The sequence below is a fragment of the Pogona vitticeps genome, chromosome 4 (assembly GCF_051106095.1).
Source record: "Pogona vitticeps strain Pit_001003342236 chromosome 4, PviZW2.1, whole genome shotgun sequence".
NCBI lineage: Eukaryota > Metazoa > Chordata > Lepidosauria > Squamata > Agamidae > Pogona > Pogona vitticeps.
Window position 1 is genome coordinate 28,804,458 of NC_135786.1, and position 13,883 is coordinate 28,818,340.

The following is a 13,883-nucleotide window of genomic DNA, read 5'->3' on the forward strand; positions in this document are numbered from 1 at the left end:
CTCACTGAGCACTGACTCTTATAGAAAGAGGATGTAGTCTGAGAGACATCAGGAAATACATGATATTGTGAGGTATGGGGTATCACTTTCTAATGTAAAATGTTTTGAAATAGAACGTTGGCTCTGAGGATACAATATATGAAAATGTTATTGCTTCTCAAACAAACAAGCAAACAAACAAAACGGAAAGAAAAAGGAAATAAAGAAAAAGCAAAATGCAAATAGGAGTAGAATGAGATGGGGGGGAATCAAAATTTATTGCTCATCCTGTCATGCTGTTTACAGAATTATGGGAATAGCCGTTGACACAGAAATTAAGGAGCAAAGGTAAACAAAGGGGTTGATCACCACTAAAATGATGAAGCCAAGTGGCATATTTCAAAAACTACACTCAGTTCCTTAACAGGCAGGAGCTCTTAATGCAAGTGTCAATCACTCAAAGTATTCATGCCCCTACCACAAGGATGGGCAGTGTGGCCCTCTGGATGTTTTGGACTCCAACTCCCATTATGCTTCACCACTTGGCTAGGGCTATTGGGAGTTGCAATTTCTAAAGGAGTCCCTTTAGCAAAGCAGTGAACAAATAGTAGTCTACGAGAGCAAAGCTGTGTCTGACAGTGGGCTATCTTTCTTAAGAATTCACGTGGAGAAGAACTTACAGAGGGAGTGCAAACATTTCTATTTGGCCATAAATATTATTTGTATGACCAACAGATCAGATGTGAAAAACACAGAACAACTGCATAAGAATAAACAGAATCAATAACACTATAATATACATTATGTGCGGCAGACTCTTAGGGAATCAGATTCTGTAAATAATTGTTAGAAGCATAACCCCACCCCCAATGCATACATATTCATATATGCATACATACATATATATATATGTATATATATATAGAGAGAGGATTAAGGCACCATTTCTCGCCTGCCAACTAGTGCTGCTGCACAGAAGCTGACCACTTTAATCGTTACTGATGGACGCTGGTCTGCCAGCAGATAACATGTATAGTATTCATAATCTCTTCCAGGGATGCGTTGCAAAACTGGATGAATAAAAGTGTCACAGAAACCAGTGTAGAAGGAGCAATACAACAGAACATGGCCAACTCTTCCCACCATACCAGCCACACAAGGACATAAGCGCTCTTCATCAGAAGTGTTCTTGTGTCTGCCTTCCAGCAGGACTGAAAGAAGTACATTAAACTTTGCAGTACAGGAGTGTACTCAGGCTCTATAGACCTGGATCTTGGTGTATGCCATCAACTTCTTATTGAGCCATACTCTCTTTGTGAGTCTAGAGAACATGGTAGCTGCTTTGCCAATGCGTTTATCCAGCTCGACATCCAGAAAGAGGGTGTCAGAGATGGTTGAGCCAAGGTACACAAAGTCATGAACAACCTCCAATTCTTGTGTGGAGATGGTGATAGAGGGAGGTGAGTCCACGCCCTGGCCCATGACTTGTGTTTTCTTTAGGCTGATCGTTAGTCCAAAGTCTTGGCAGGCCTTGCTGAAACGATTCATGAGTTGTTGGAGGTCTTCAGCAGAGTGGGCAACAATCCGCCGGAGGCAACGCATATGGAAGGAGTTCAGATTCCTCTCCTGCCGTGCACAAAGGGTCCAGGACTCACTGCAGTACAGGAATGTACTCAGGACACAGGCTCTATAGACCTGGATCTTGGTATGTGTTGCCAGCTTCTTATTGAGCCATACTCTCTTTGTGAGTCTAGAGAACATGGTAGCTACTTTGCCAATGCGTTGATCCAGCTCGACATCTAGGGAGAGAGTCCTACACGCCCTAGAGTTACACCATGTGTCTTGGTTCTTCCACGCATCTGGCAATTCAATATTAGCATCTTGGGGGGGGGGGATTCTAATTCTACCTCCTGTCCTATCTCCCCTTCTATATTTACAGAAGAATATCTTATATCATTTCCAAGAGTTGTATATTCCAGGCTTTCAATTTGAGCAATTTCCATTGCCAAATATAATGCTCTCTCTTTAGTTTGTATTTCCAGTTTGCCCCAACAGTAATCTACTGACCAGTCCAGATTGTTGGTATAACTCGCAGGTACATCAGGGTTATCTAAGGAATCAATATCCACAGTGGATTTTCCCTTTCCCCTTTTTTGTTCTTATAGGGAAAAAGGCTGAATTTTTTGTTTGTCTTTTCCTCTGTGATAATTCAAGCACTTTGGGGTGAGGTCCCCAGCAACTTGCAACCTTGCTTTGTGAGAATCATGACAGCTGGTTTAAATTCCTTAATCTGAAAATTCAAAGTGTCCTGAGTGCTTCTCAGAAGCAACAACCCCCCCCCCCAAAAAAAAGAAAACCTAAGTCCTGGCCATTTGTTCACTAGCTTAACAAATAAAAGGTTACTTATCTTGTCCTCCTTCTTGTGTGAGGGATCTTCTTCCGACAACCCCTCTGAAAAACCTCCAAGGTTCCGAGTTAAAATAGATGATAAAATACAAAAACTCCAGAGTTCAGCAATAAGCTATTCTGCAGGTAAATGCTCGCATGCCAAAACAGGATGGGGCAAGAGCTTGATACAAACATTAAAAAATTATCAGGAGTTCTGTTTCAGATAAAAGTGAATAAATAAGTCTTCCAGCTCTATGTTATGGCTGAATGCAGCTGTTATTGTTATTTGAGAGTGAGATGAGACTGAAGCTAATCTCTGCCTCCTTCTCCTTCGGCTCGCTTGGGAGGCCAATTCCCTACGATCTTATTGCGACTCCAGAAAAGTTTAAAAGACTTGCCAGAGCCAAGATTAAAAGATGAAGGTAAAGGTAAAGGTTCCCCTTGACATTTTTAGTCCAGTCGTGTCCAACTCTAGGGGGCGGTGCTCATCCCGTTTTTCAAGCCATAGATCCAGTGCTTGTCCGAAGACAGTTTCCATTGTCACGTGGCCAGCATGACTAGGGAATGCCGTTTTACCTTCCCACCAAGATGGTACCTATTTATCTGCTCACATTTACCTGCTTTTGAACTGCTAGGTTGGCAGGAGCTAGGAGAAGCGACGGGAGCTCACTCCATCACATGGATTCAATCTTACGACTGCTGGTCTTCTGACCTTGCAGCACAGGCTTCTGCGGTTTAGCCGCAGCGCCACCACATCCCACTTAAAATATGAAGGTTGGAGCAATTAAAAACTTCTAAAACGTGAACTGTTTAAAACTATTTAAAACTGATTAAAACAATTAAAAACAGAAAGCAAGGAGACACAAACGCTGCCCCACCCTACAGCCGGAACCGGAACTCCACTCACAAGTCCATAAATGTGATTTAGCCCACTCACATTCTCCGCCACATACAGCTTTTCTGAGGCAAACTTGGAGAGTAGAGGCATGCTGCCCTGAGCTAACTAGAGGAACAGTGAGATATAAATGAATGAATTAATTAATCAATTCCTTCACCACCACAAACAACCACTGCAAAATACATACAAATAGTGCTGCAGTGAGAACACTTAAATGGAGCCAATGCGGACTTTTTAATGTAACCTTTTGGGGAGGGGTGTCACTTCTTCAATGTACTGAGGAGGGAGGAGATAAACCTCTCCATGCACTATGTTCCATAGATTCCCTCTCTCCAGTTATTATAGAAGAAAAAGATACTTAGTTGCACACAACATATCAAGAGCAAGTCTTATTTGGTCCTTAACCAGCTAAATATTAACTTTGGGGGAAATAATGTTTAATAATCTTTGGTTTTAGGTACTTCTGTAAAGCCAACTTTTTCAGATCTCAATGGTAAATATTATTATTTCCAGGTATATTATATATCAATGGATATAAATTATGCATCTTTGTCCATTTTCTCTGTTTTTTTCCCTCTTACTATTCAAGGCTACAATTACCATATAAAAAGATTAAAAGGCCTTCAGCTTTCACATACTGATTGTTATTAGTCTCAGATTTACTTGCTTGAAAAACCACTTCGAAACATTTGATATTTTAAAACAGGTTAGATATGCAAACACTGAAAGAAAAAAATGCTTCTTTCCTTCCTCATTTTGTTTACAACATCATTGAGATGATATCATCTTCCCTCCAACAATCTATTCTTTGCATCTTGATATCAGATTATACCATATAATATCCTACTGCTTTATCCTAGCTGAACAATTTATGTCTAATGACTGAACCAAGTAGGGAAATATCTGGGCTAATCCTTCTTTCATCTTCCTCTCTGCTTCTAAACAATTAGATGTATATTTCATATACATATGGTATTTCCTTTCAAATGACATTAATATGTCTAAAGGATCCAACTATAATTTCTGTTTTGGTATAAACTACATTCAGACCGTATTCTGACAAAACCAATCAAAATTCTATTTCAGCTGAATAGCACTATCATAAATAGCACTGTCTCAGTTTAACATAAATTTCATTATATGTTGCTTTTGCAACACATTTGTATTTAGTTCTTCTAATTTGCCACCCTAAGGAATGCTACTATTAGATTTAAGCACTTGAGTGCATGATAGACAGCCAGCAAAATGGAACAAAATATCGGAAGACTGCATGTAAATCTTTAGAACAACCAAAATGCAAAAGCCCCTATTCATAATCAATATTTATCAGTCTAAACAATAAAACAAGCCCAGTGCAAAGTTAACTGTCTAGGATATACATTGATGTGAACTTTCTTCCACTAGAAAAGTTTAATCATTACCAAAACAAATTCAGTTTGCTTCTAGTTCTTCAGATTTTCAGAAAGTAGAGAAACCTTTAAATCTCTCTGATGGCCAAACAAGCTACCAAAAAATCCCAAAAATAAGATAGGGTCTTATATTAATTTTGATCCAAAAACGCATTAGGGCTTATTTTCAGGGGATTTTTTTCATGTACAACAATTAACATTTCTTCAAATACAATCATGTCATCTTCTGGTTGCTGCACAATGGTGGAGGGCAGGGTTCACTTAACTGGGGCTTGTTTTTGGGGTAGGGCTTATATTACAAGCATCCTGAAAAATACTAGGGCTTATTTTCAGGTTAGGTCTTATTTTCAGGAAAACAGGGTATTACCTACATCTCTTAGAAGAAGGATTTCCTTAAGTACTGAGAAAGTCTGCTTGTCACAGCAGAGCTTTTCACACCTCCCGCAATTTGCAGTTTTCTTTCTCTTGCGATTTGTCAGAGGAAGGTAAGCACAACTGGCATAACTTTGCAAGTACAATTGCATGGTCATGGAGAGCTGACTCAGTCTCTGAAATGCTAATAGATTTGAGCATCTAATAACAGGGCATTTCTTATAAAAAGTTTGTGTTTTTTAATTTTAGGGAAAATCCAACATCATCATTTCCTGAATCTTCTTCAAAAGCTGTGTGAAACTTCTCAAAACTTCTCTGATTGTCAACTAATCCCTAAATTGACCCCTGGTTGTTTGTATGTAGGGAGCCATGTTAAACCATTGGCCCATCTACTTAGTACTGTCTGATAGCCATTCCCAGAATTTTATGCAGTTGATTTCTTCAGTGTTATCCTAGGCCTTTCTCTTTTTTCTTTTTTTCCTTTTTTTCCTGCTCCTTCAAATAATCTCCCATGTCAAATACCAAAGCATTTGACTAATGGATTTCAGCTTCAAGTGACAATAAGTGTAACAAACTTTAGACAAAATCCAGCACCTTCAAAAATATTTAGAGGCAGCTTTTAAGGGACAAAGCCATTGCTTCCAATGAATGAGATGCATATGAATTCACCATCAGCCACCATAATGCTGTACCATGAAGCAATGGGAATAATAACAATTAAAATTAATACCTAAAACACGTAGGCTAGCACATAGGCAAATGATCAATTCAGGCCATCATTGTCACAACATACCATTTAAAAAAGACAGCTCAAAAGAAGGAAATGTTTAATACAAGTTTAAAGGCCTATAACAAAGGAACCATGTGCATCTCAAGTGGAATAGCATTCTACAGGCATGAGGCCACCAACATGAAGTCCCTATCCCTCTGGGCTGCCAACCTAATTGATCTCACCTACATTCTGACAAATAGGGGCTGCAAAGTTGATCTCAAAGGGCAGCTAGGATAGGTATGAAGGTGGCCCTTCAGATAATTTCATTTAGAACTGCTTTGAACGTTAATGCCAACTGTTCGAATTGTATCTAGAAACACACAAGTGATCAGTACAATGGTTTCAATATTAGCATCATATAGGCCAACTAAATTACCCAAAAGCATATTCGCTGAAATTTCCAGTCTGCAGAGGCAACCCCAGGAAAAGTGCATGGCAGCAGTATACTTCATGGCAGCAGTGCAGGTCCACTTTTGCCAACATGGAGTCACAGCTGGGTTACAACTCTACTAATCTAAAAAAGCATCCTTAGCTGCCCTCATCTATGAATGAGTCAAGGAAGATCACAAAGCAGCAAAGCTGGTCAGACCAATGGTAGAAGTAATGCTGCAATATGAACTGCAGTAGAACGAGGCTCAGCATAAGCATCAAAATCATATTAGGGAAACACAGGATGTGATGTCCACAAAACTTTCCATATATACATATTCAGAAGAACTCCACCTCACATGACTGCGCAAATTTCACAAATACAGTACTTGTGAATTCAGGGCCAATATCTGTTTTCACACCTGAACACAATATGTGGTTACACCTTGTTTGAAGACAAATATAAGATACATGTAATACCAGAATGTTCGACATTTCTTACCTTCTTCAATGTCATTCCTTAATGATGCTTCCAGCAGTGCAACACTGGCCTCAAAAGAAACCTTCTTGCGATTGACAACATTCCGCTTTTTCTCATGTTTCCTCCTCTTGTGTTGCATCTCCTTCTCATACTGTGCCCATTTCTTCAGCTGCTGAGCTCTACGTTTCTGAGCTGCCCGGAGTCGTTCAAGTGTGGGTACCTTATCCAGCAGCTGGAGCTCTGTTAACAAGTCCACATGGGTGTCCATTTCCTCTGCTAATGGGTCAATGGGTCAGCCACGCTTCTGCTAGACCAGAAGTCCAGTTGGACAGCTTTGACAGTTACTGGATGCTAAGAGAACATTCTGTGGCTGCACCGTGAACAGCAGTGCCTAGTTTCTGAAGAGCACATGTTGACGTCCTAGAGAGAGAGAGAAAGAGAGAGAGAGAGAATAACTATGTGAGCCTTGTGCTAGATAAAAAGCAGTGCCAATTGAGAAAAGAGCATTTTCACAAATTGCTACATTCTAAATTGCTTTATTATGTCCTTGTTTTCATTCAATTTGCGGGGGGGGGGAACGTGTACAAGAAGAACACTTTTCTAATAGCTACATTTATGGAGATGGATGCATTCAAAAATTTAAGTCAGTCTTTTGCATCTTACCCAACTGGTCAGAATCTTGCTGAGGAAATGCAGCTAATGGGCAATCATGCAACTGGTTTCCCCCTCTGGTTGACTGTCCTTTGTACCATCTCACATTGGTTGTGAAAAAAGGCATGTAACAAAGGAAAGTCTGCTGGAGAGAAAAACGATTTTCATGGTTGCCTTTGGACACAGAGTTTTCCTCAACTGAATTCTGGCCCATATCATTGAAGTTCAAACACATCTGGAGCCCTATAGGTTGAAAATGCCTGGTATAGGGACTAAAGGGCTTGATCAATAGTTCCCAACTTTGGGTGTCCAGATGTTCTTTACAACTCCCAGAAATCCTGGCTAGAACAGCTATCAATGAAGGCTTCAGGGAGTTTTAGTCCAAGAACATTTGGAGACCCAAAGTTGGTAACCACTGGGATGGATAGGCCAATTATCTTACTTATTATAAGGCAGGTTCCTTTATTCATATGAAAAACATATTCATACATTTATTTTGAATTGTTTATTATTATATACTCAAACTCTTTTAATGGAAGAACACAGAAGAGCCCAACGGTATCAGACAAAACTGAATCTAATCCAACATCTTGCTATCCATAGTGACCAGCCACGAATCTTCTCTCACTATCCCCACAGGACTGGCATGTTTCTATCTGAGGATCAACACCCTAAGTATACAAACTTATTTTAACTTTTTGCACAATCTGTAATGTGTATCAGAGACTTAGGGTTCAACAAATGAAATAAGGTCAACAAAGGGAAGGAGGATAAGGAATTCAGAAAGAAGAGAGAAGATGCTCAAGGCTTGCAGCTTTCATGTGTTCAGCACACTGATGTTGGTCTAAAATATCCAAATCATTTAAAATGCCAACATCAATTCCTACATAGCATTCCTGGCTGAATGTACCATGTAATGTAAATGCAGATGATGATAGTCAAATTACAGCGTAAATGCTTTGAGCTATCTCTTGGGGCAAATGGATGTTTATTCCACCAAAACCCGCATTCAGGATGTAAAAAAAAGTCAGCATATTGCAAATAACAAATACTTCTTTAAAAAACATCAGTAGATATGGAGCATTTATTTAGCCAAAGTTTTAATGGAAAGACTGTTTAGTATTAATTAGGTCGCTAACCCTCTTACAGAAGTCACAAGGACAGTTCCACTTTCACACAAACCATGTGCCGTAACACTTTCAGACTGGCCTAGTTACACATGAGATTTCCTAATCAAATATAGAGTTCTCCGCAGCCGTATCTGTAACTTATTTTCTGTCTCTGTATCTGACCACTGTGATGCCCTTCACACGCAATATAGGGACTGTTCCATATGGTGTCATTCCATAGGAATAGAGGCTGTATGTGAAAAATGCATCCATGGCAGTGTGACTTTCTTTCTCAATTCTTTCTCAATTATTTCATCTTTATAATCTATATATGCATCTGTTAGTAGGTTTTATCATTATGTATCTTATTGTACTGTATTTTATTTTATCGTATTTTATTACTCCTGTAAGCCGCCCCGAGTAGACTTTGTCTAGAGGGGCGGGGTATAAGTCCAAATAAAGTAAAGTAAAGAGATAAATCAAAGTGGTTGTTGTGGGTTTTTCGGGCTCTTTGGCCGTGTTCTGAAGGTTGTTCTTCCTAACGTTTCGCCAGTCTCTGTGGCCGGCATCTTCAGAGGACAGCACAGAGGATAAATCAAAGCTTGGAAAGTTGGGGCCAAAAATTAATTAATTGGTGTTTAAATATTAGAAATAAGGAGACTGATTTGGTGCTATTAATGTTTAAGCCTGAATATGCTAATTTGATGACTCAGCATCAAGATTTCCTCAATTAAATTGTCAGCTTTGAAATCAACAGTGGAGTTCACATAGAAAGGTATGAAAGTTGTCAATCCTGGCCTCAGTAGCACATTTATTATTGGCTCCTTACAAAAATGATCTCGGCCATTTTGAAATTGCCTTCTCCATTTTGTGTCCTCCTCCCCATGGACTACAAATCTAATTGGGAAAACAATTAGACTGTGAAGGATTTGAGGCCTAACACAAGATCTCATCTCTCTAACCACAGAGAAAGAGATAACATCCAAAAAAGACTAACTCTCCACAGAACCAGCAATGTCTCTGACCACTTTCAAACAAATAGCTTTAGCAAAACATTGTGTAGAAGCTTTGCCTGGAAGCAAAGTCTTAACAGCAGGCTACTCAGCTCAATCAACAGGTCCAGAAACTCTCCCTATTGGCTGTCCTATTTAGGGCTTTTAAAGAGTTGCACTGCAGAAAATCTGAAGCACCAAGGCTAGAAACTACTTATGTATAGCTAGTTCTCACAGGGAGATACAAGAGTGCTTGCTTTATGGGGAACAGAAGTATGGACACAGAAGCAGAACATAATATTTTTTACATGTATTGAAATGCATCAGAGTTACCTTTAAAGCTTTACTTTTGAAGTGTCCAATAAATGGGTTTCTTCCTTCGATTTGATGGAGAAAATAACACACCTGTGTCTACATTTGTATGGTTCAATGATGACCATACGACCCTCTTATTTCAACATTTATTTAATGTATTATTTCCAAGTTTGGGGATAAATCTGTCATGCATTTGCAATCAGGTGGGATCAAGCTGAAGAGAAGCAGCTCTCATGCTAGTTTGCCTGCACAATATACAGTATTAGCACATGTATCTTACCAAGAGTATGAATAACTGAGGTCATTCATCCATTGACATGTCATTAGAAACACACCTTCATTCAGATGTCAAAGAAGTCTATTTATCCAAGTACCTGTATAATCTTTCCCTGCCTCCGGATACAGTGGTGCCTCGTATTACAACATTAATTCATTCCAGCGAAATCACTGTAGAACAAAAACGTCGTAAAGCGAAAATAAAAAAGCCATTGAAACGCATTAAAACCTGGTTAATGCGTTCCAATTGGCTAAGAACTCATCGTCCAGCGAAAATCCTCAATAGGGGCAGCCATTTTCAAGTGCCTGTGCAGCGAAAAATGGCTCCTAAACACAGCGGGGAGCCATTTTGAGTACCCGGCGTCCATTTTGAAACCCCAACGATCAGCTGTTTTGATCATCGGGAAGCGAATATCGGTTCCTGAAACAGGGAACCGATCATCACGCAGCAAAATTCCCCCATTCAAAACGTCACTTTGCGATCACTTTTGCGATCACAAAAACCTTGTCATAATGCGGATTCGTTGTTAAATGGAGCACCCGTCTTGTGAGGCACCACTGTATTTCAAATTAACTTGCTTTTAGCTTCATTTTTAAGTTTGATTGCTCACATATGGAACTCTGAAGAAATCATGTCCCTAGAAGGAAAATGTGTTTTCTAGGGAAATTTGCCTATCACCTTTTCATTTCAAAGCCGCCTCTCTAGTAGTTTGACACTGTGAATGGGTTCAGTTTCAAATTTTGACAACTCCTCATTTTGCGCGGGAAATATCACAGATGTCTTCTTAACTTTAACAACTTCTTCTTTATTAGTAACAGGTAAATCAACATTATTCATGATGGGATCGAAAAAGCTTAATTCAGGCAACATGCCATAACTGTCTTCACACATAGTCCCAACCACCATCCATTGAGCTCATTGGGGTGCCGGGCCAAACCTCTCGGCATCTGTCGGCTTCCTGAGCGGTGCACTCCGCACTGCGCAAATGGTGCCGCAGCATGAGTGTTGTGCCCAGTCTCCTTCCAGAGGAGGAGTATTATATCGCGAATCTGGTCTAATCACTTGCCGCCCTCGCCCTTTATTCTTTGGGAAGACTACCACTGATCATTCTAACATCTCGTATTTCACCTCTCCTCCTTCTTTCGGTACAGGATCCGGTAGCAGCCCGCCTAGCTTCAAATTGGGGAACTCTCTCAGTAGCTCCTGCCTTTCATATTCTCTCAACCTCTCGAGCTCCTTCTTCCGTTTCCACAACTCCAACTTTACCTCGAACCGCCGCTCCCCCTGACTACTTATACTCTCATGACAAACTGACAGTTCTTGCTCCTCCCCTTTCTTATGCCCGTGCTCTTCCACCAAGCTCACTTCAAATTTCCCACCTCGTTCTGTCTTCTCCTTTTCCACCGCCCCGTTCTCCCTTTGGTCCAACTGTTCCTTCTCACTCTTTGTTTTCTCCCCTTCTCCTTTCCTTTGTCCTCTGGGGACGGCACACTCTCCTCTGGGCCACCTTCACAGACACTCAGCGAGACTTGTTTCACATCCCCCAGTTTTTGCAACTTTACATAATGGTACAATTCTGGCAAGGAAATAAGAGTTTGACTGTCATGCAAACGCATTATTTAAAATTGGATTTGAGAACATTCTATAGTAAAGGGAATGCTTTTAGCATAACCACTACATCTGTCTTCTGGTTTATTTTAGCTGAGTGGGGAGAGAGCTCATCCCAGCACAGTGGCTGATCTGCAATTAACTTTCTCCTCCTTTCATGCCAACAAACCTTGTCCACATAGCACACTATGCTGAAGACTTTATGGCAATTTGTCCTAGTTCTGTATTAGGTCTTGTTTACAGAAGATAAAGACTGATCCAAGTATGGAACAAAACAAAAATGCAGAGGAGAACCAGGGATATGGCAAAACAAGTTAGCCATATCTAACTTTATGGCACACGGGGGCAACCTATGACCTGCAGGCTGCAACCTACTATTAGAGGTATCCTATGTGGCTTATTACAGACATCCAGAGTGCTGAGGCCCAGCGTGGGCTCTTTGTTGACATGATACTGCTGCTGCAATTATACTTGGATGAGGTGGGGGAGGATATGAGGATCAAACACCTTGTGTACCCTCTTTCCCAGCACAACCGGGCTACCAACAGGCTGCCAAACACCTACATTATTTCAAGGGTTGTTAGGTACATGCCTTAAATGAGATAAACATTGCATGGGGAGATTCATTATCATGCAAAGTCATCCTCATTTAAATCTCATGCCTTCCCTGTGCCGCTACCCCAAATTGATAACATTGGAGTCCTCCCTCCATTTTACAAATCAGTATTCCATGCTTGTATTTATTGGTCTTTTGTAGGCCACATGGGGCAGAAGTAGGAACACATGGGCTTGACTGATTCTCTCATCTTGAATATAAGTCCTATAGATAAATTCAGAGGCAGCATAACACCACGTTCATATAATCTGGATAGAGTTTACACATGCCACAATGAGAAAAGATGTCAAAATCTCTTGCAGTACTGGATCCTAGGATATGTACCTCCTTCAGCTGGTAGCAAGGAAGTTGCAAAGTAGAAGAAAAGAGTGTGGTAGCCTGACTGCTCATCCTGGGAGCTAGTATATTCTTTTCATGCTCTATTCCCCCCCCTCCCCTCATCAGGGGAAATACAGTTTACAGTCCTACTTTTGTGCCTGCTAGACTTCTGATGCCAGAGAAAGCACTTTCTACAAGTCTTGCCCTTATTTGTCTGCCTCCTGGGCTCCAAAGCCTGACCTGATTCTTAAATAACTTTTTTAAAGTTTAATCTCACAGAATTACATTTGGCATCTCGCTACAGACCACTCTAGAAATGCAGGACCCAGAATTTCATGGCCATGTCCCTGATCTCTCACACCCTGCTGAAAATAGGAAATTACCTCCAGGCATTCTAAGGACTCCTCCACATTGGCATATACTTATGACATATGTTTCCCTGATAGCACTGTTTGGCATGGGGGGGGGGGGAATCTTGTCCACTTGTGTTTCTACTTAGAACGATTCATCCTTCCCCTTTAACAGCTGGCCCACATCTTTCTGGCACAGGGGTAGGCCATGCAATCTTTTTGGAATGATTCATAGAGATGCAAAATAGTTTTTATTTCCCTGCCTTCTCAGATGGGTACCAAGTATTAAAATAGACTGCAGTGAAGATAAGGAAGGACCTTTTAAACACCAGCTGGATCACACCAAATATCACAATGTGAGCAGGTCCCAAGTTTCCTATGCATGTCAACAACACACACACCCTTCCTGGCAGAAGTTAACAGTTGTATGAAATGCAGAGATACGGGCATCAGCACTTTCCCCATCAGTTCCATATCAGAATTTTTAAAAACCAGGCATCTGGAAAATGCATTGCAGCCATGGAAAATAGACAAAAACCTTAGGCTTTCAGTTCTGCAAATTGGATTTAAATCAGGTCACGCCTCATGTCAAAGGACAATGCTTTAAAGCAAGGCTGTGTCTCTTTCTAGGCTTCTGGACCGTGCTGAACTACATATGCCACCATTAAGTGTGCTGACTGGGGCTCATGGAATCTGGGCTCCAACTACATCTTGAGGGCCCTAAGTTGCCCATCTCATTTTAAACATAAAAATCCTGAATTAAAGCAAAAAGCAAAGTGTGCTGCTTATATACCGCCCCATAGTGCTTCAAGCACTCTCTGGGTGGTTTACAAGTTAATTATGCAGGCTACACATTCCCCCCCCCCCCCCAGCGAGCTGTGTACTCATTTTACCGACCTCGGAAGGATAGAAGGCTGAGTCAACCTTGAGCTGGCTACCTGGGATTGAACCCCAGGTTGTGAGCACAGTTTTGGCTGCA

At 40.7% G+C, this 13,883-nt stretch overlaps 1 protein-coding gene across 4 annotated transcripts in view; it reads right to left on the reverse strand.

Annotated features, from left to right (window-relative positions):
- Positions 1-13,883, reverse strand: part of PPP1R16B (protein phosphatase 1 regulatory subunit 16B) — a 145,174-nt gene that overhangs the window by 85,612 nt on the left and 45,679 nt on the right. For all 4 annotated transcript variants that reach the window (XM_072996960.2, XM_078393142.1, XM_020798433.3 and 1 more), the window contains exon 2: positions 6,690-7,088. In XM_072996960.2, coding sequence (XP_072853061.2) covers positions 6,690-6,936 — 247 coding nt within the window. In that variant the 5' untranslated portion in view covers positions 6,937-7,088. The remainder of the gene's footprint in view (positions 1-6,689; positions 7,089-13,883) is intronic.